Source organism: Prionailurus bengalensis, chromosome B3 (genome assembly GCF_016509475.1).
Source record: "Prionailurus bengalensis isolate Pbe53 chromosome B3, Fcat_Pben_1.1_paternal_pri, whole genome shotgun sequence".
Classification (NCBI taxonomy): domain Eukaryota; kingdom Metazoa; phylum Chordata; class Mammalia; order Carnivora; family Felidae; genus Prionailurus; species Prionailurus bengalensis.
Window position 1 is genome coordinate 111419608 of NC_057355.1, and position 20200 is coordinate 111439807.

Here is a 20200-nt window from a genome sequence, read left to right on the forward strand (position 1 = left end):
CACGGGGCTCGAACTCACGGACCACAAGATCGTGACCTGGCTGAAGTCGGACGCTTAACCGACTGCGCCACCCAGGCGCCCCTACCTCATTTTATTAAACTCTTGTAACAAAGTAGGTAGGTTTCAAGGTTTAAACAGTTGGTGGTAGGTTGCTTTTCTCTGTGCACAACTGGTGTAGCTTAGAATTTTATTTGGTACCAAATTTACCAACATAAATTTTATTTATGTGGTGCATCTACATATTCTGTGTCATTGCTAAGAAGAAATTTTTATCCAGTCATGCAGAATGCAGCTAGTGGCAAGTTTATTCACTGTTTTTGTGATTTTCATTGGCTTAGTAACTATTGCTAGCTAATGGCATTTTTAAAAATTTTGTCTTTCGGGACACCTGGGTGGCTCAGTTGGTTGAGCGTCCGACTTCGGCTCAGGTCATGATCTCACGGTCTATGGGATCAAGCTCCACATCAGGCTCTGTGCTGACAGCTCAGAGCCTGGAGCCCGCTTCAGATTCTGTGTCTCCTTCCCTCTCTGCTCATCCCCTGCTCATGCTTTGTCTCACTCTGTTTCTCAAAAATAAATAGATGTTAAAAAAAAATTTTTTTTATTTTGTTTTTAATGTTTATTTATTTTTGAGAGAGAGAGAGAGACAGAGTGTGGGGAGGGAAGGGGCAGAGAGAGAGGGAGACAGAATTCAAAGCAGGCTCCAGGCTCTGAACTGTCAGCACAGATGCAGAGGCTCGAACTCAGGACCACGAGATCATGACCTGAGCTGATGTCGGACACTTAACCGACTGAGCCGCCCAGGTACTCCTTTTTAAAAATCTTTTAAATTTATTTTTTTAATGTTTATTTGAAAGCTTATTTATTTATTTTGAGAGAGAGAGAGAGAGAGCCAGAGAGAGTGAGCAGGGAGGGGCGGAGAGAGGGAGACAGTGAATCCCAAACAGACTCCATGCTGTCAGCATAGAGACTGATGCAGGGCCTGACTCACGGACTGTGAGATCATGACCTGAGCCGAAATCTAGAGTCAAACGTCCAACCAACTGAGCAACCCAGGTGCTCTGGGTTAATGGCATTTTAAAGATGACTTCTTTAGTATCTAAAATCACATTGGTATACCTTTTCCTTTGCTTTCATTGACAGATGGTATAATATTTTATGAGGAATAAGGTAAAGATCCAATTTGAAAATTTAGTATCACATTCCCTTTTCCTTTGCTTTATGTCTAATTCATGCTTCCTAAGAAAGTAGAAGCAGACAAGGAAAAAAATGGATCATACCTATTGACTGGCTATTTTATAGAGAGAAATCAAATACAAAGAACTTGACATAGTTTTTGAAAATAAGAGTAGGCTCCAACAGCCCATTACATCCTTCACTTACCAAGTGGTGTATGTGTGTGTGTGTGTGTATGTGTACATGCATTGTTATGCATTGTGCAAGACCCTGCTTTTGGGGTTTACATTTAAAAAAAAATTTTTTTTTTAATGTTTATTTTTGAGAAAGAGAAACAGAGCGTGAGGGGCAGAGGGGGCAGAGAGAGAGGTAGACACAGACTCTGAAGCAGGCTGCAGGCCCCAAGCTGTCAGCACAGAGCTGGTTGCAGGGCTTAAACTCACAAATCGCACGATCATGACCTTAGCCAAAGTCGGACACTTAACCGACTTAGCTGCCCAGGCACCCCGGGGGTTTAAATTATTACAGTCTTTATGGAAAATAATTTCACGTGTAATCAAGGGCCTTAAAAATGTCTCTCCTGTTTGACCCGTTTAGAGTATGAACTGGTTTGTTGTTCATTGTGTGTTTCATTATTGTTTGGCACGTCATACAAAAAACAAAATTGGTAATACACCAAAATGTTAACAGTAATTAGTCCTGGAAGGTGGAATTAAGATTAGTTAGCTAGTTGATCTTTGCCATGTTTTCCAGGGGTATACAATTGGATACGTATTCTGTCATCAGAATGGAAATTATTTCTTCTAAGTGTGCTAAAGGAAAGAGTAACCCTGTACCTAGCATGCTTCAGAAAGCATTTGCCTTGCTCTGCATTTATGGCTCTTGTGTGTCAGGATGGTGTAAGGTCAGTGACACCCCACAGAACAATAACCTTGGCCTTTTAAAAAACTGGCCGGCTCTGGTTTTCTTTTTATGTGTAATGGGCTTTAAAATAGATGCCAGATTTGTAGTTAATTGTTTGAATTCTCTAGACAGAATAAAACCAAGTCACTCTTTCTTTAAAAATATCCTTCTTTGGGGCACCTAGGTGGCTCAGTTTGTTGAATGTCCGACTCTTGATTTCAGCTCAGTCATGGTCTCGTGGTTTGTGGGTTCGAGCCCTGCATCTGACAGCCTAGAGCCTGCTTGGGAGTTACTGTCTCCCTCCCTCTGTGTACTGGCCCCCTCAAAAATAAATGAATAAACTTTAAAAATGTATATCCTTCTTTAGAGGTGCCCTGGCCAGCTTCGTCGGTTGAGCATATGACTCTTGACCTGGGGTTGTGAGTTCAGGTCCCAAATTGGGGGCAGAGATCACTTAAAAATGAAGTCTCTTAGGGGTGCATGGGTGGTTCATTTGGTTGAGCATCTGAGTCTTGATTTTGGCTCAGGTCGCCATCCCAGGCTGGTGGGATCAAGTCCTGCATCGGGCTCCACACTGAGTGTGTAGCCTGCTTGAGATTTTCCCTCTCTCTCTCCCTGCCCCCCTCTTCCCCTGCTTGCATTGTCTGTCTCTAAAATTAAAAGTAGACATATTTTAAAAAATAAAACAAGGGGCACCTGGGTGGCTCAGTTGGATAAGCATCTGGCTTCGGCTCAGGTCATGGGTTGGAGCCCCGTGTCGGGCTCTGCGCTGTCAGCTTCAGATCCTCTGTCTCCCCCTCTCTCTGCCCCTCCCCTGCTTGCCTGCTCTCTCTCAAAAATTAACATTTAAAAAAAATTTTGTTTTTTTTAACATTTATTTATTTTTGAGACAGAGAGAGACAGAGCATGAACGGGGGAGGATCAGAGAGAGAGGGTGACACAGAATCCAGAGCAGGCTCCAGGCTCTGAGCTGTCAGCACAGAATTGCAAGATTATGACCTGAGCTGAAGTTGGACGCTCAACCGACTGAGTCACCCAGGCGCCCCTCCTTCTTTTAAAATAATTCCCTGTTCGTTTATAGTTTGAAAGCATCATTTCTGAACTTCAACCCATATTCTAGCTTCGCCATCAGCTTTGAAGTCAAATTTTGGTAGACTGTCGTTGAGTTGGACTTGTAAGGCTGTCGGGTTAACTTACTGTGCTTGTACTGAAGGCTGTTCTGTATCTTCTCTTTCTACTGTAGTATTGGACACCAATGATCGATTCCTGAGGAAGATCACAATTGGACAGTCTCCAACAGAGAAAGGGCACACACGGACGGTAGCTATTTGTTCATTTCTCAGTAAATTCATTCTTGTGAACCAGATCCTTGCTGCTTCTGTCCTCCTCCGTCCTCTCCCGTACGATTGATCCTGCCAGGTGTTGTTCTGCCTTCTCCTTTTTAAAATGGAAGTGAGTAGGTGTGTGGTAACGAGCACTCCTGACGGCTTTCGCAATAAATCCCATGTGTCACCTGTGTGTTTTCCCCCCAGTATTTTTTCCTGGAGGTGGAAGCCCCCAGTGAATATCCTCGTACGTGATTTGTTCAAACTGCCTCTTTTTTTGTGGCCATTTATGATGTTTCTTCGACGTAAGAGCTTCTGTGTCGTTTCCTTGTGGGTTAGGGAAACCATCACCACTTGAAGGCTGCCTTCAACGGAGCTTATTTTTTTTCTAACTGGAGCATTTATTTTTAAAAATTAACTACTCAAGGTCTTGGAATAATTGATTACACATTTTTGTTCTTGGGGAATTATTTTTGTTAAGTTCTTTGTGCACTACTCTCATTCTGTCCTTTTAAGGTATTTGTTTAAGGCTTGGATGCAAACAGGGATTGCTTTCGCGATCCAGTCTTCTGGTTGGATGCAGTGTTGTGTGTCATGTCTTTTCCCTGCTGACAGGCCCAGTTTGATATCTCTGTGGCCAGTGAAATCATGGCTGTCCTGGCTCTCACCGGTTCACTAGAAGACATGAGGGAGAGACTGAGCAAAATGGTGGTGGCATCCAGCAAGAAGGGGGAGCCCATCAGTACCGAAGATCTGGTGGGTACCCGGCTGCTGCAAGCTCAGTGACACGCCTGTGTCTGTTAGCATATCTCAGCAGTTACTGATGAATTCACTCTGATTTTCCTGCTTGTAAGAGAATTCGAAATTTATAAACAGTACTTTGTAGCGAGTAACGGGTGGTATGCTCCAGTAATAGACCACAGGTTTCCAATGGTTTGAGCAACACCTTGAACCTGTGAGTATTCCTAAAAGCGGATATATAATTTCAGTTTTCAGAGAACAGCCAGTGTCCCACTGAGGTCCTTAGTAGCTGAGCTTGGAGCCACACCTGGCCTCTCCCTGCAGAGAGGCCTCTTGTCACGAGGCTCGCTGACCGCCATGTCCATGCCAATAAGCACACTGGGAACAACTCATTAGCGGTTTATCTGATGGTCCCCCTAGGCTACTTTTGCACTTCAGGGTTATTTCTGAACTGTGTGGTAATAAGAGGTTTGAAATGAGAGAATCTTACAGATTAATTTTTTGAAAGCCTGTTTGTGTTCAAATACACCAAAATGTTCGGCCTGTGATTAGCAGTCTGTCAGTTGAATTCAGAAAAGGGGAAATACTAAGTTCCTGTTTCCACAGCCAATATGTGTAAGAAAAGAAATCATTTTAAAGTTTACACCCAGAGGTGTCTGGGTGGCTCAGTCGGTTAAGAGTCTGGCTTCGGTTCGGGTCATGATCTCACAGTTTGTGAGTTCGAGCCCCGTGTCGGGCTCCGTGCTGACAGCTCAGAGCCTGGAGCCTGCTTCCGGTTCTGTGTCTCCCTCTCTTTCTGCCCCCCAACCCCCGCCCCTGCTCACACTGTCTCTCTCAAAAATAAACGTTAAAAAATTTTTTTTTAATTTTTTAATTTTTTTTAATGTTTATTTATTTTTGAGACAGAGACAGAGCATGAATGCGGGAGGGGCAGAGAGAGAGGGAGACCCAGAATTGGAAGCAGGCTCCAGGCTCTGAGCCATCAGCCCAGAGCCCGACACGGGGCTCGAACTCATGGACCGCGAGATCGTGACCTGAGCTGAAGTCGGACGCTTAACCGACTGAGCCACCCAGGCGCCCCTTAATGTTTTTCTTAATGTTTATTTATTATTTTTGAGAGAGAGGGAGAGAGAGAATGGAAGGGACAGAGACAGAGGAAGACACAGAATCCGAAGCAGGCTCCAGGCTCTGTGCTGTTAGCACAGAACCTGATACGGGGCTTGAACTCACAAATCATGAGATCATGACCTGAGCGGAAGTCAGATGCTTAACCGACTGAGCCACCCAGGCGCCCTCCCAGAAATTTTTTTAATAAAGTTTTACACCCAAACCAGAAACTTGGAAACTCCCAAAAATTGAACATGGGTGGGATCCATAGCTCTTTCTTACTTTGTTACCAGTTCGTTCAACTATGGTTGGATGGTTTCAAAGAGAGACCAGATTTTAAGAGTTTGTATTGAACTCCTGGGTAAATTTTCAGTTTCAGCTTTGGGAAACACACACTGAATTTGGTTTTTAGTCATTTCTGCCCAGACATCAAAGTTACAAATAACTCAGTTCTCTAAGAGCTAGCATTTCTGTGCTATAAACCAGTATAAAATGGACTCCCCTCATCAGTCAGCAACAGAGCTTGATTGAGATGCTTGTTTCCAGAGTTCCATGTTTTGCACAAATTCCACGTGAATGTCATTTTCATTCTGTGTGTTATCTCTGCTTAAAATAAGTGATAACTTCATAGTATATCCAGAAATAAATAAGTAAATGGATGGTATAGCTCAGGTGAAAGTACGGATTGGTGCACAGTGGCTAAAAAAGGAAGACCTGAGAATGTTGAGTTTTGGTTGAAAAGGTTGGGGTTTCTTGTGGGTCGGAAGCAATGCTCCATGCCTTTGTTTTGTAGGGGGTGAGTGGTGCATTGACAGTGCTTATGAAGGATGCAATCAAGCCCAATCTCATGCAGACGTTAGAGGTGAGCAGAGTGACCACCGCCTTCCCAGACCAGTCTTCCGTGTCAGAGCAGAGTGGTTCTAAATCACACTTCTCTTGGGGAGTCAGGGAGTTCTGTACCTGCCCGTGTCTCTCTTCCCATTCTTCCTCACTGTTGTGATCGGGATGCTGCTGAAATAGAAAAGAGGGGGCTTTGTATTTTTCTTCTGGGAAGTCTTTATCTTTCGGATTCCAACTGACTTTCGTCCCCTTGACCATCTTGGCGGCACTGCTCACGATGTCTTGATTTCCATAGGGCACTCCGGTATTTGTTCATGCTGGACCGTTTGCCAACATTGCACATGGGAATTCCTCTATCATTGCAGACCGGATCGCACTCAAGCTTGTTGGCCCTGAAGGGTTTGTGGGTGAGTATTTTTGCAAAATCAGTGGATCAACTGTTTTCCTTTTAATATCAAAGGAGTCAGGATGGCCTTTTTACAGTTGCTTTTCTCCTTACTTACAGTGACTGAAGCAGGATTTGGAGCCGACATTGGAATGGAAAAATTTTTTAACATCAAATGCCGGTATTCTGGTCTCCGCCCTCACGTGGTGGTGCTTGTTGCCACTGTCAGGGCTCTTAAAATGCACGGGGGCGGCCCGACGGTGAGGACCAAGAGTTGGAAGGATCTGATTGTCAGGAATGTTCTGAAGGCTAGGAGGAACTTGGGATGACCTGTGCCTGTTTCTTCAAGAAGCTGCTCATATTCTCATGACTAAGAGGTGCCCAAAGCAAGAAGTGTTCAGACGGCTCTCCTACTGGCCGGCTTATCACTCACAGGCACTGGCGGCTCTTGGCATTTACAGATGGTGGAAATGGGCTTTGCGGCCTGTCTTCTGAGGGAGCCATCTGATAATATCTAAGCCCCTCCAAGGACATGGGCTTGGCTATATCCACAAAAAGCCCCTTTATGTTTAGACTGTTTTTAAATGAGTCCCATTTTCCCTCTAAATAGTGACGCTGGCAGCCAGCCAAGCAAACCATTAAGCTGAGACAGAGGTCAGGGCCTTCTTGAAAGGCACATGCTGGGTGGGACTAGCACGGAGTAGGAGAGAAGGGGAGGAGAAAGGTAGGTCTGCCCTGGACTGCCTCCGGGTAACAGAGAAACTAGGTTAGGACTAGCTTATCTTCAACTCCAACCTGAACTTTGTGTGTTCCTGAATTCCTACTGGTTAGAAATTACACTTTTTATCCTATTATTTTAATACCTTTTCTTTAGCACACGTACATGAAGACAGTGTGCTAGTTTTCAGAAATTACTTGAAGAAGTATTAAATTCCTATCCTTCTTAAATTCTAGAAGCTGGTCTTACAACTTGAGAAATAAGAGCCCCCTCTCTTAAAATTGGTGTTTCTTTTCTTTGTTTGTTTGTTTGTTTGTTTGTTTGTTTAAATGTTTATTCCTTTTGAGAGAGACAGAGTGTGGGTGGGGGAGAGGCAGAGAGAGGGTGACATAGAATCCGTAGCAGGCTCCAGGCTGTCAGCACAGAGCCTGCCGCGGGGCTCAAATCCACGAACTGGGAGATCATGGCCTGAGCTGAAGTCAGATGCTTAACTGACTGAGCCCCTCCCCTGCCGGGCGCCCCTAAAATCAGTGTTCTTCATGTAGCTATCATACAGCAGTTCTCAAGCATTTTAGTCTCAGAACTTCTTTACACTTAAAATTCTTGAGGCGCTGAAAGAACTTTTGTTTCGGTAGTTATATCGGTATTGACTATGTTGGGAATTGAAGATGAGTTACATTTTAACAAAAACAATTCTTTTCATGAAAAGTTGTTATATTTCCCCAAACAAAATGTAAGCATCGTACAGTTTTCAGGTCTCTTCAGTATCTGGCCTAATTGAAGACTACTGGATTTTCATGTTCTGCACGGAATCAGTTGTGTTAGCACATGTCATGTATTCTTTGCAAAAGTCCATTGTACACTCAGTGAGAGAATGAGTGTGAAAAGGGCCGTGATATTTTAGAGTTACTATGGAAATAGTCTTGACCTCATGGCCCTGTGAAAGGATTCGGTCCCCAGACCACTCTGTGAGAACCACTGCCATAACGCAACCCCAGGACACCTCTCCAGTGTCACTGGTCCCCCAGGTACCAAAAGCACTCCTAGCCCACGAATGCAGGTTGGACTCCTTTTATCTTCCCAGTTATAACCAACGTGTTTTCCTCTTGCACCCCTCACACCGTTGCACCTTCTTTCCTCCTGCCCTCATGGTCTGAAACATAATGCCAGACACTTAACTCAGGCAGCAGTGATAGGAGAGCCTCGTACGTAGCCTCACTTCTGTCAAGGAGCCAGACATGCTGCTCACAGTCCCTCATGGAGCTACATGTCAGCCCCAGAACACGGCGGCTCAGGTCCCTGCTTGCCGCCCTGCCTCTCTGGCCCCCTTTGGAGACAGAGGATTGGGAGTGGACCACGCTGGGTGGCTGAAGCCTTGTAAGGCATGCCCATTGTCCACAGTGGAGTCCCTGGGATGAGCACCTTTACCTCAGTGCTCGTCCCTGTGGATGCGGCAGAAGCCAAGCCACCGGCCACCTCCGTAACAGTGAACTCACCACTTAAGTATTCTGACACCTTGAAATATACTCTGATGGAGGGAGAAAATCCTGGGCTGTGTCCCTCCTGTTTTATCGCTCATGCTCCCTAGTTCAGCCCCACAAACTTGCGCGTTGGCTCCGTGGACCAGGTCAGGAGCCCATTGCAGGGCCCGTCACAGACTCCTCTGGGGGACATTCAGGGTGGCCTTTCTGACCACTGCCTTTTTCCATACGTGCACCTTTACTTCCGCCCCCACTGCTGTGTGCTTTGCTCACTGAGGTTATGGCCCTTGCCTAGAACACATCCCTTTCCCCACCGCCTTCACAGATCTGCCCTCACGTCCCTCATTCAGGCCTTAGAGGTTTCCCACAATCTCAAACCAGACATTTTTGTTGTTGATCATATGCCCTAAATCCCTTGGACAGGAAACAACCTTATCCTGCTGTAAACCACCCCTCCCCCGCCAGTATGCAGCTTCTGGCCTTTTACACATGGCAAGGCATCATTTTAAGCTAAAACCGGATTGTAAGTAGAAAATGCCTCTGACTTTGCCTGCTTTCCTTCCAGGTTACTGCTGGACTGCCTCTTCCCAAGGCTTACATAGAGGAGGTAACTTCAGTCATTTTAACCACTTGTCCTAGAGAATACGCAGAATCAGCGTCTCTCAGCCTGTTTGGAAATGAGGGGGGTGGGTATGGCTCCTGTGGACAGGGGCACTAAGAGGCCTGCTGTGTGCTGAAGAATCTTATCGAATAAAGTAGGGAAGAAGTGCTTCTAGTGAAACCAGTGGTTGGTTCTCCATCGGGAGCAGTTTTGCCCCCCGGGGGACATTTGGCAATGTCTAGAGACCTATTTTTGGTTGTTTCCACTTCAGGTAGAAAGTGCTGCTGGCACTGAGTAAAGGCCAAGGCTGCCTGTAAACACCATGTGGTGCACAGGTCAGCCCCACGGCGAAGAATCATTTGGCCCCAAATGTCAGAGGTGGTGAGGTAGAGAAACCCTGCCCTGTAGACTAATGACGTTTCTTTCCACTGCCTTAGCGCATCGGCTGCTTCCTTACCAAATGCCATCTGAGTCTGGAACAAGTAGGGACTTTTTGTGAAATGTCTCTTCCTCTGCGTATTTAAATCCACCTTAAAGGGGCACTATGCAGTCAGGATCCTGGTTATGTTTTTCTAGGTAAAGTTTCCCTAAGCTGATTTGGTCTCTAGCTGTCAAGTGGGAGCTCAAAGAAGAACTGTGACCTTGAGCCTTTTCCTCTTTATATCATTTACTACCCAAATCCCTGGAGGCTGTTGGGGTGGTTCTGTGAGAGACAGACCCTCGGAAGGTCAGCCGCTGCCACTGTGAATTCAATTCTTCTGCCTTTTTTGGAGGCTTTTGAAGTTGTCAAGCAAGCGAGTGCCACTGTTCAAGCCCTAAATGAAGTATTTCAGAAGCAGCTAGAAGAGAATTGTTAGTGCCTTGAGTCTGCCTGTCTTCTGAGTTATGATTTGCCTTTTATGGTCATTTGTCTGATTCACGCGTAGGAGGGGAATTCACAGTTCTGGCCCTCCTGCCACCCCACAGCCTTTCCTGTGTCTAATTAGAGTGACTGCCCCTCACTGGCCCAGCTGGTGTCTTCATTTACGAAATTCTACTTTTCAAAAACTGTTCTCAATCGGTCTTACATATTAATTGGTTTCCATGTGACTAGAGGTAAAGAATTAGCAGTGCTCTTTAGAATATCAACTCAATCCTAATTTTAGTTTTCAACTATTAAAGGAGAAAAAAGCCTAAGTCATGTTTATAACTGTAATTGTTTTCTACCTTTATCTTGCCCCCTTTTTCTGCTCTTTCATTGAATCCACAAACCAAGGGCTGTTACTGCTGGGTTTGCTCATGAGCCAGTGTATGTATTTTTACGTAAAACTATTACATTTTTATCTTAAAGATATCTAATGTATTTTAAGCTTATAATGGTAGCATCCTTTTTGTAAAAGAAAGTTAAGCAATGTAAGGATATAATACACAAATATGAGTCCCCTGAACAGTTTGGTATATATTTTTCAACATTTAAAACATTTCATGAATATATACATGTATTTTTGTATTTGTCCAAAAGTGGAATTAATGAAGTTGTCCATAGTTTTATAACTTTGGCACACTTTAGTACATCTTTGACAGTTTCCATGTTAATGCGGATTATCTCACTTTTCATGGCATCTGCATGATATTTAATAGAGGGTGTATGTCATAAGTCACTGGCGCAGTCCCCCATCAAAGGAGGTTTGTGTTTGCAGTTTTCCAAGGCTGCAAGTAGAGCTGCCATTAACATTTAACATATTTAAAGGTATGTTTCCTTAATTACTTTCCTTTAAACGTCATAGTATTTGGTTATTAAAGGTGGCATCTATCTCCTTTGTCCCCAGTGAAGGTACGTGGTTGAGCTCATTAGAACCTTTGAAAGCCTCACTGATCACTTCGTGTTTTCTGACGGCACGTGTGGTGGCTGTGTAATGAACCCCAGGCACTGTGCTAGGCTCTGTCTCCTGTGCAAGATGCTGAGTAGAGTTTGTACCATTGTACCACATGAGTACATGACATCTATAAACACAAGGCTATAAATACAGTTTACTTAAAAGCAACTGATTCTCTGCAAACAGCAAATATGCAATTAAGATGTGGTGTGATGACAGCAGCTATGCCCACTCTCATGCTTTCAAGACAGCAAGGAGTCCAGCGAGGAGTCGAGCCTGACGCCACTCCAGTGTTACAGGCTGGCCCAGGGTTATGGCTCCCTAGCGCCCCCTCACCACGGTGTGCGAAATGCATCAGCAGATCTGCCCTTGGCTTGTTCTGACTAAGTGGCTGGCTGCTGGTTCAAGGAGTTCTTTTAAGAAGAACCTGCAGCTGACCTCATGGATCTTTCCTGTTGTTTTTACAGAACCTGGAGCTGGTTGAAAAAGGCTTCAGTAACTTAAAGAAACAAATTGAAAATGCCAGAATGTTTGGAGTTCCAGTGGTAGTGGCTGTGAATGCATTCAAGTAAGTACAAAGAGTAGGAGTCAACGGGACTGTGGAAAATGGTCAGAAAACATCTCCTGGAGGTGACTGTATAGCACTGCTTTTAGCTTTGTTTTGTTCTCCAGCTACTGGTATTGGTTATTAAGCCTGTGTTCTAGCAGCCAATAATGAGAGCCTGTGGTGTGAGCTACACCACAGACGCCACAGCAAACTCGTCACTCCTGCCACTGAAGGTCCAGGGTCAGATTTGGCTCCCATGGGTCCCCTTCTCTACTGGGTGAAGTGGGTGACACATAGGCCTGAAGTTAAATGTTCTTTGTGCTCTCTAGAGGACTTTTGTGCTAACAGAAGGTCATAGCCCTACAGAGTTCTATTATTTTAGGAGGTCTGGTGGGACATTATCTTGACAAAGAGTCGACCGTATTGAGCTAGAAGTGTTCATGCAAGAGGCAACTTGTGTAGGCTGTGTAGGTATTGTAGTGCTAGCTTTGGTCTTGTTATAATGGCCTAACCACAACAGAATGGGAGGAAACGTTTTTAAAAAGCTAGTATTTATTGATTCCTGTGATGTGCCTGGAATGTTCTAAGTATTTTGCATGTGTTTGTCAACTAAGCCTGATGACATCCCAATGAAATAAGTGCTATGATTAGTCCCATTGTACCACATGGAAACCAAAGCACATAAGGATTAAATAACTAGCCAGGAGTCCACCCAGATGGTAACTGATGGAGCCGGGATTCAAACCCAGTCAGTATTACTTGATTAGTTTCCATTTATCGGTGAGTAGCTCAAAAGAGTTTGTCCTCTCTAACTGTCATCAATGCTTTAACACGAAGCGCTGCCTTTACAGGACAGATACGGAAGCTGAGCTGGACCTCGTCAGCCGCCTCGCCAAAGAACACGGGGCTTTCGATGCTGTGAAATGCACTCACTGGGCAGAAGGGGGCAAGGGCGCCTTAGCCCTAGCTCAGGCCGTCCAGAGAGCAGCTCAGGCACCCAGCAGCTTCCAGCTCCTCTATGACCTCAAGGTGGGTTACTTGCTATAAGACAAAACAAAAACAAAAAGGAAAAAAAAGCACAGTGAGGTTTCTGTGTGGCTGCCTCTCTTTAGAGCCCGTGTTTAGCGTCTTTAGCCTTGTGAGTTTGATTCCCACGTAGGTGAGTTACACAACCACAGCCTGGGCTTTCAACCCTAGACAGCTTTCTTACCAGTGCATGTTTCTGCGTATTTACAGAGGAGCAGGTCCAGGCAAGAACACTCTGGGAGGTTGGCTCCCGAGGAAGGCTCATGGTACCTTCTCTCTGCTGGCAGGAGAAAGGGTTAAATGTAGAACCAGTAGTGTAATTCACTACAGCCTTTAACCCAAAGCACCAGCCATGTTGTTGCAAATCGGCAGGGAGCTCCATCATGCTCAGAAAAGCTTTTTGACCACTTCCCAGTACCAGGGGAAAGCTGCGTGCTCCCAAGCTCACCTCCTGGTTTGGGGCTGCCTCACGTGCAGAGAAGCTCTAGTGCAAAGCCAAAGCATCCCGGCAGGCTTTAGTATTCTTTTCATCACTGAGTAACTGCTTATTCTGTGATGTGATAAAGTGAGTTCAGAGAAACGTTGTTCTTATAGTAGGGTTGTATTTTGTTTTCAGCTCTCTGTCCGTGTATTTCAGGATGTGATTAGACATTAAGCAGCATGCTCATGACACCTGGAAACTTTGTTAGGAGCATGGGATGGATGTGGTAGTTAATTCTGCTTGTATTTTCCAGCCTGGTTCTGGCTTGGTTTTTAAAATATAGTCATAGACTTTCAAAAATAGCCATAAAAAGGTAGAGGGAAGAAACCCAAGTATTCTTGAGTTTTTAACATTCTCTTGTTTCTGTTTGCCCTTTGCAGATAAAATACACTGACATTTCATTGACATTGTCCTATTGACATTGACATTTTCCCATTAGGCTGTAGTTTTATAGACTGGTTTGAAATTCTGTTCAACCAATCATATTTTCAGGAAATGCCGTAAATGCCAATCTGTACACACATGCAAAGAAAGCATTTATAGGGCCTCTCTCTAAGCTCCATCCTCAGTACCTGAGTTAGGAACCCCCAGTCCTTGAAGACCAGCAGGAGGCCCAGAAGAAGTTGAGTGATAAAGACTTTATCACTCGTTTCTACTTGGAATTTTCTCTGTTCTGATAAACTGGAGTCTGCCACTTTTTGTCTTATTTAGCATCCGTTAGCCTTCAGTCACCCCTCAACGAAAGTACTTTCACTTCAGAAGCTCTGAATGTGCCTCAGCATTTATAAAGCTCCAATGATAAGACACATGGGAAAGCGATCTCTGTCACGTCTGTATACAACCGTGATTGAATAGTCCCCTTATTTTTGTCCATTATATAAAGCCTCTCCTTAAATTGGCACTGTGTAGCTCCAAAGGAAATTTTTATCTTTATAGATTATTGCTCCTTTCAGAAAACAACATTTGCCTGATGTGTCCTGTTAGCCTTAGTTGCCAGGGAGCATAGTCAGGTTATTGCCTAATTTTAGTACTTTGCTCATCCAAGGAGCTTTCCTTCCCATTTCCTCTAGGCAGTCTCTCCTTAACGCGGTTTGCATTTCATTCCCCAGCAGAGCAGCCCCGTGAAGGGGGAGGCTCTCACTGGGTGAGAGACCACTGGCCTCCGTGCCTGGCACTGTTTGTTTCAGGTGCCACACAAGTCATGGCCTTTTGCAGCACACCCGGTGCATGTTGTCGTGTAAGTCACTGGGGTGTTTTTTTTAATACGTAGGTGATTTTGTTTTTATGGCTATTTCTAAGCAACAGTGGTTTGCAGTCACTGTCTTATGTTAAAAATAGTATCTGCCTCTCACATAACAAACCGGGAGTTGTTGGATGGATGCTGGTTGTCTTTCGTCAGGAGTATCCCAGGTCTGGTTTGACATGAGTCTGATCTCCAATATTAGAACACTACTTTGTATTTATGAAGAAATAATTATTCTTGGGTAGTCAGCAGTATTGTTTATGACGTACCTAGGGAGGTCCTGAATACACATGCACACGTGCGCGCGCGCATACACACACACACACACACACACACACAGTAACTTTATCTCTGTGGGACGTTTTCCACGTATAAAATCTGGAGGTTGGTATTAAAAGAAAATGTTTGTAACCCACATGCACCTCAAACTATTTGTGTATCTGTATGTGTATGTGAAAGCATCTTCTCGCCCTTGTGGGAACTCGGACCTAGACTGTGGCCCAGTTCAGCATCATCATGTGTGTCCAGTCATGGCATCTCCCCCTCTTTCCTGTGCATTAGCTTCCAGTTGAGGATAAAATCAGGATCATTGCGCAGAAGATCTACGGGGCTGATGACATTGAATTGCTCCCCGAAGCTCAACACAAAGCTGACGTTTACACAAAACAGGTGGGTGTTTGGTTGGTTGGTTCTTTTAACTCTTTACAGAGCAGCCTGGATGTCCGAGCCCCTGAGTTCTCCCCACCCTGCTGGGCGCCCACTGCCTCACTTCTCTGGGTGACAGTCTTCTCCCCTCTGGATACTGAGCTTGGATTAGGTGGTCCAGTTCTTTATCTACCCAGAGGTGGTATATGAACGTGTAGAAAAGCCATAGAGAAATAGGAAGTGTCTTCCACAAATACTGAGAGCCTGCCTTCAGTTGTGTCCTCACATCTGCTCCAAACTATCATTTTTAATAGGTTGTATGGATGAAAATAAAATACTTTTGGAATATGGTTGTGGATGCTTACCTCCCTCACCCAACAGTGATTCTTTTTTGGGGGGGTGGGGGGGGGTCTAGAATACAGAGCTTGAGGTCAGTGAGGTAGAGGTGTATGTAAAGGAAATTAGATGTTTTATTGTTTTTTATTTTTTTAATATTTATTTTTGAGAGAGAGAGACAGAGTACGAGCAGGGGAGGGACAGAAAGAGAAGGAGACAGAATTTGAGGCAGGCTTCAGGCGCTGGGCTGTGAGCACAGAGCCCCACATGAGGCTTGAACTCATGAACCACGAGAATATGGCCTGAGCTGAAGTCGGAGGCTTAATCGACTAAACCACCCAGGTGCCCCAGGAATTAGATGTTTTAAGTAAATTGAAGAATCCGTATCATCACGATGCCCAGATGTGCTGTGTTGTCAACCTTTCATTTGTCCTGCTTTGTTCCTTTCTCTCCCCAGGGCTTTGGGAACCTGCCCATCTGCATGGCCAAAACACACTTGTCCTTGTCTCACAACCCAGAGCAGAAGGGCGTGCCCACAGGCTTCGTCCTGCCCATCCGTGACATCCGTGCCAGCGTCGGGGCCGGTTTTCTGTACCCCTTGGTGGGGACGGTAAGTGAGTGCTGCAGGCAGGGTGGGGGTGGTTCATCTGTGCTTCTCGTCTGAAATTGATCACTGAAGCTATCAAGCACGTGCCAGCTGAGCAGAGTCCATGGCTGACGAGCAAGCTGGCGTCGGGCCTGTTAGGATTAATCCTCTTGCTGTGGATCATCCTGGTGTCCTTTCAAGGGTGAAGCCATGACTACTTGTGATGAGTAACAGTTCTGTTTCCCAGGGGCAGTATGACCTTGACTGAATCCAGGACAGGCCTAATCGATAGTCTGTGATAGTGCTAATGTATCATCACAACTGACATTCATTGGGTACCTTTCACAGATTAACTCAGTCCGGCCAACAGTAGGGGGGTAGGGGGTAGGGACAGAGGCTCCGACCTTCCCTGATCATCTTGACAGGCCTGCAGCTTATGCCTGAAACTCAAGGAATTGGTTGTTTCTGAGTAAAGAATTCCCCCCTTAAAATGCGATTGAACCCTTTAGACTTGGAAAATGAGGTTGCTTATTTCTACTTCAAGACCAATTATCAAATTCTTCCTTATGACTTCGTGGATATTAAAGAAGGAGCTTTGCTGACAAGGGAGGGAGAGTGCTGAAGGGCACACTCACAGTTTGCACTGACCTTCCCAGGTTAATGCTGATCCTGTGCCTAGGTTTCCCCCTTTGATCCACCCAGTGTCCTATACCTGCAGCTAGTCCTTACCTGCAGTGCAGGATCGAAATAGTAAACTGAGCCAATTTATAATGGAAAAGAAACCAACAGATCTCCTGCTGGAGCTGGGTTACTCTTTCAGGATAGATAGAAAGAAAGTGGTAAGAGGTAGCATTATAAGTCTGAAGTGTGTAACTTTAAAGCCACATCCAGTTTTCACTGCTGGTTTTGGCCTTGGGCAAGTTATTAAAGATGTGTGCCCTGTTCCACTCAGCTCTCAGGGTGGGGCAAGCTGGTGCCCCTTCAGCCACTGCAGAGAGCAGGAGGTTCAGCTTTGGGACGACGTTCTTCGGTCCTGGGGATTTAGAGAAGTTACCTTTCGATAGGAATGTTAAACCATTGGCCTGGCATCTTGACTGTCACAGAAACGGGTGTTATTCTCTCTCGAGACACTGTCAGCAGCCGCCAGCTGGAATAGGAGGAGCTGCACTGGGCACTTGCTTTTGATGTGCGTGCAGGGGGTTGGCCATCGAGGGGAAGGCAAAACTGACAGGTCCGGCCTGAGTTTGCCAGTATCATGTCTGCATCAATGGGCACAAGCTCGTCACCTTCACCGTCACCTCCAGGCTTTTCTGCTAGGTCTGAGGACCAATCCCTTCTTTCCCCCTTCTTGTCCACACACCCACCAGTTGCTTACAGAGTTCCAGAATAGACACTGATAGCAGGTCCCTAGAGAATGTTCTGGGAAGTTATCATTAAGTTGTGGAAGTTCAGCTTACACTCTTTTCCTGTCTGGATCTGATTTGGAACTTGTGCATATTCATTATACAAGATACTGTTACAGGTGAAAGTTTACTTACAAGCCTTAAGGATTTGTCGCTAGGTAGATTTTTGTCAAAGCCAGGTCTTTAGAAAAGAAGGAAGTACAAATATAATCCATAGGCATTACGAGCTCAGTTTTAGAAGGCCAAACTGGACCCCTAAGAACAGTGATTGTAAAACTGTTTCGATTTTGTACAGAAATGTCTTGGCCCAAGTTAACGGATACTAATTCCTAATGTGCTGCTGAAGCAGAATGATACGGGCATCAACACAAGACTTTTTTTTTTTTTTTTTAATGTTTATATTTATTTTTGAGACAGAGCATGAGCAGGGGAGGGGCAGAGAGAGAGGGAGACACAGAATCCGAAGCAGGCTCCAGGCTCCAAGCTGTGAGCACAGAGCCTGATGTGGGGCTCGAACCCATGAACCGCGAGTTCATGACCTGAGCCAAAGTCGGATGCTCCACCGACCAAGCCACCCAGGCACCCCAACCCCAGACTTATTAAAACAAATTAAAACAAAATTAAAAGGCAGACAAACCCTGCACCTCCCTTTGGTCTTATGAGGGCTGAGGAGGGGGGAGGAGACTCCTCAGCATCCCCACACCTGCCTTAGAGAATGTAGGTGGAAGGCCTTCCTTGCTGCTTCTTGTTGCAGTGGTCAATGTGGAAGATGGTAGTGAAGCCCAATGTTGGCTTGCTGAAGACTCGCTGGTCTCTCTGTGAGGCCATAACAGGATCGGTGACTTGGTGTGTAACAAGAAGAGTGCCCCTTTATTGACAACTGTAAAATAATATTCTGTTTTTGTGCCTTGGGCTTTTTATCTGAAGGGAAGGTGGAAACGAAGATCACTTTATTTTTACTGCTATTTCACATCTCCTAGATGAGCACAATGCCTGGACTCCCCACCCGGCCCTGTTTCTATGATATTGATTTGGACCCTGAAACTGGACAGGTGAATGGGTTGTTCTAAACAGGTGAGTTGTTAACTGTGAGAGTTTTGCTTCTTTTTTCCTTACAAGGCACAGTTGTGAATTATGGGACTCAAGCTAACGCTCTGAAAATGCCAGTTGTGATACTTTCAGAACTTCTCTTTCCAAACATCACTGAGGGGAGAGTTGCAGTGACCAATGAAGGAAATATCTCAACACATTTTTGGAAGAAGAGCATGGCTTGTTCAGGGGCAGTGTAGGGGAGAAAGCCACCGTCTCGTGAACTCTGGAGGGACTGGCGTGGAGGCTGCGTTCTGAGTTGTTGGCACCCTGGAAGGCAGGTGCCAGTAGGGGTCTGTGTACTCTGAGTAGATGGTGGGCAGGAGTTGAGTAAATGTTCCAGAATGTAGAAAAGAAGAGGAAAGAGTCTAGGACTTCATGGGGTCTTAAGTGAAAGGCTCCCAAGTACTCGTCACAATGAATGAGCCTTCCCTAGATACATCTAGTTGAAATTTCAAAAACATCAAAGATGTCATCCTAAAAAGCCTTTTCCAGAAAAGAAAAAATGGTTTGTCTATGAGAAAATAGGAATCAGACTGAAGACTTGTCTTCTTATCAGCAGTAAGGGACTTTTCGACAATGGAAGAATAGACTCCCAAGTTCACGGGGAAAGCTGATTCCCCACCTGTGCTTAACACCCCACCAAATGTATCCAGATGTTTTCAGACACGTCCAGCTGTGCCACCCCACCTCTCTTCCTAGGAAGGTATTTAGCAGTGTCCTCCAGCAAAACGGGGAATCAACTAAGAAAAGGGAAGACCTGGTTTTCAGGAAACTGAGTCCTGATCTGGGCAGTTACGAAGGGGAATCCTGACAGCTGCAAGTGACCTAGAGTTACAAGTCTAGGAATTAAGCAACACTAACTAGAAGGAGCCATTGAAGACAAGGGTGTCAGAGGGTAATAATGCAGAACGAAAACTCTCAGGTTGTTTAAGAAAGTAAAGGTCCGGCTGATGGCAAAGTATAGTCCTCTTCCCAGCAGCCGCAAGGATGGGTGCTTACACAAGTCCCTGCAGAGGGAGCAGAGACGGTGTGCTCCATGCCTGGGGGACTTATGTGACACTGGAGGTGTCCCCCTGGCTCACTCCCGGCCCGAACAGTGTTCACCTAGCCATAGTAGAAGAGTGGCACGCGTTGTGTTCAGGGACGTGGGCAAACCCTGCCCTCGTGGAGTTGGTTGTGGGAAGGATGGAAGCGTTAACAGCTTTGGCAGAGCAAAAGGAGGATGCTGCAGGGTGGGGGTGGGGGTGTGTTTCAGCTCGTAGAGGAACGTTTACTTCTCATGTCCTTTTCCTTCTAGATTTCCCCTCTTCGAGAAGCCGCTCTGAACATTTGGCCAGTGTCTATTCGGGCCGACTGTTGGTTAAGGAAGTGTGGGGGAAGGTGGAGAGGAGTCAGCCCCTGCCGTGAAGATCTTCTGAAAGAAAGAGCAGAAGTTTCCCCAGGAGCCTTTCTTCAGTCTTAATTCCCACCACCATGTATAAATTAACATAAATCATGCACAAGTCAACTTACTTGATTGAAGTTCCACAGAATAAAAGGAAATGATTTTGCAATCTGGATGTTTAAATATAAATTCTAGCCTTAACAGACTGTGCTGCAGTATCACTGCCGTCCTGCGGGAGCCCCTTTGCCAGCAGGCACCCGGGACTGAAGAAGCAAGTTGCAAGACCTTCTTTATTGACACTGTTGTGTTCAAAGGGGTAAATGG

General features: G+C 45.4%; 1 protein-coding gene across 2 annotated transcripts in view; it reads left to right on the plus strand.

Moving 5' to 3' along the window:
- MTHFD1 (methylenetetrahydrofolate dehydrogenase, cyclohydrolase and formyltetrahydrofolate synthetase 1) overlaps nucleotides 1-20045 on the plus strand; it is a 62760-nt gene extending 42715 nt beyond the window's left edge. For both annotated transcript variants that reach the window (XM_043556336.1, XM_043556337.1), the window contains 12 exons: nucleotides 3323-3399; nucleotides 4020-4160; nucleotides 6046-6114; nucleotides 6388-6499; nucleotides 6598-6737; nucleotides 9242-9283; nucleotides 11601-11701; nucleotides 12532-12709; nucleotides 14992-15099; nucleotides 15869-16021; nucleotides 18381-18474; nucleotides 19790-20045. In XM_043556336.1, the coding sequence (XP_043412271.1) occupies nucleotides 3323-3399; nucleotides 4020-4160; nucleotides 6046-6114; nucleotides 6388-6499; nucleotides 6598-6737; nucleotides 9242-9283; nucleotides 11601-11701; nucleotides 12532-12709; nucleotides 14992-15099; nucleotides 15869-16021; nucleotides 18381-18470 (1211 nt within the window). In that variant the 3' untranslated portion in view covers nucleotides 18471-18474; nucleotides 19790-20045. The remainder of the gene's footprint in view (nucleotides 1-3322; nucleotides 3400-4019; nucleotides 4161-6045; nucleotides 6115-6387; nucleotides 6500-6597; nucleotides 6738-9241; nucleotides 9284-11600; nucleotides 11702-12531; nucleotides 12710-14991; nucleotides 15100-15868; nucleotides 16022-18380; nucleotides 18475-19789) is intronic.
- The last annotated feature ends 155 nt before the right edge of the window (nucleotides 20046-20200 follow it).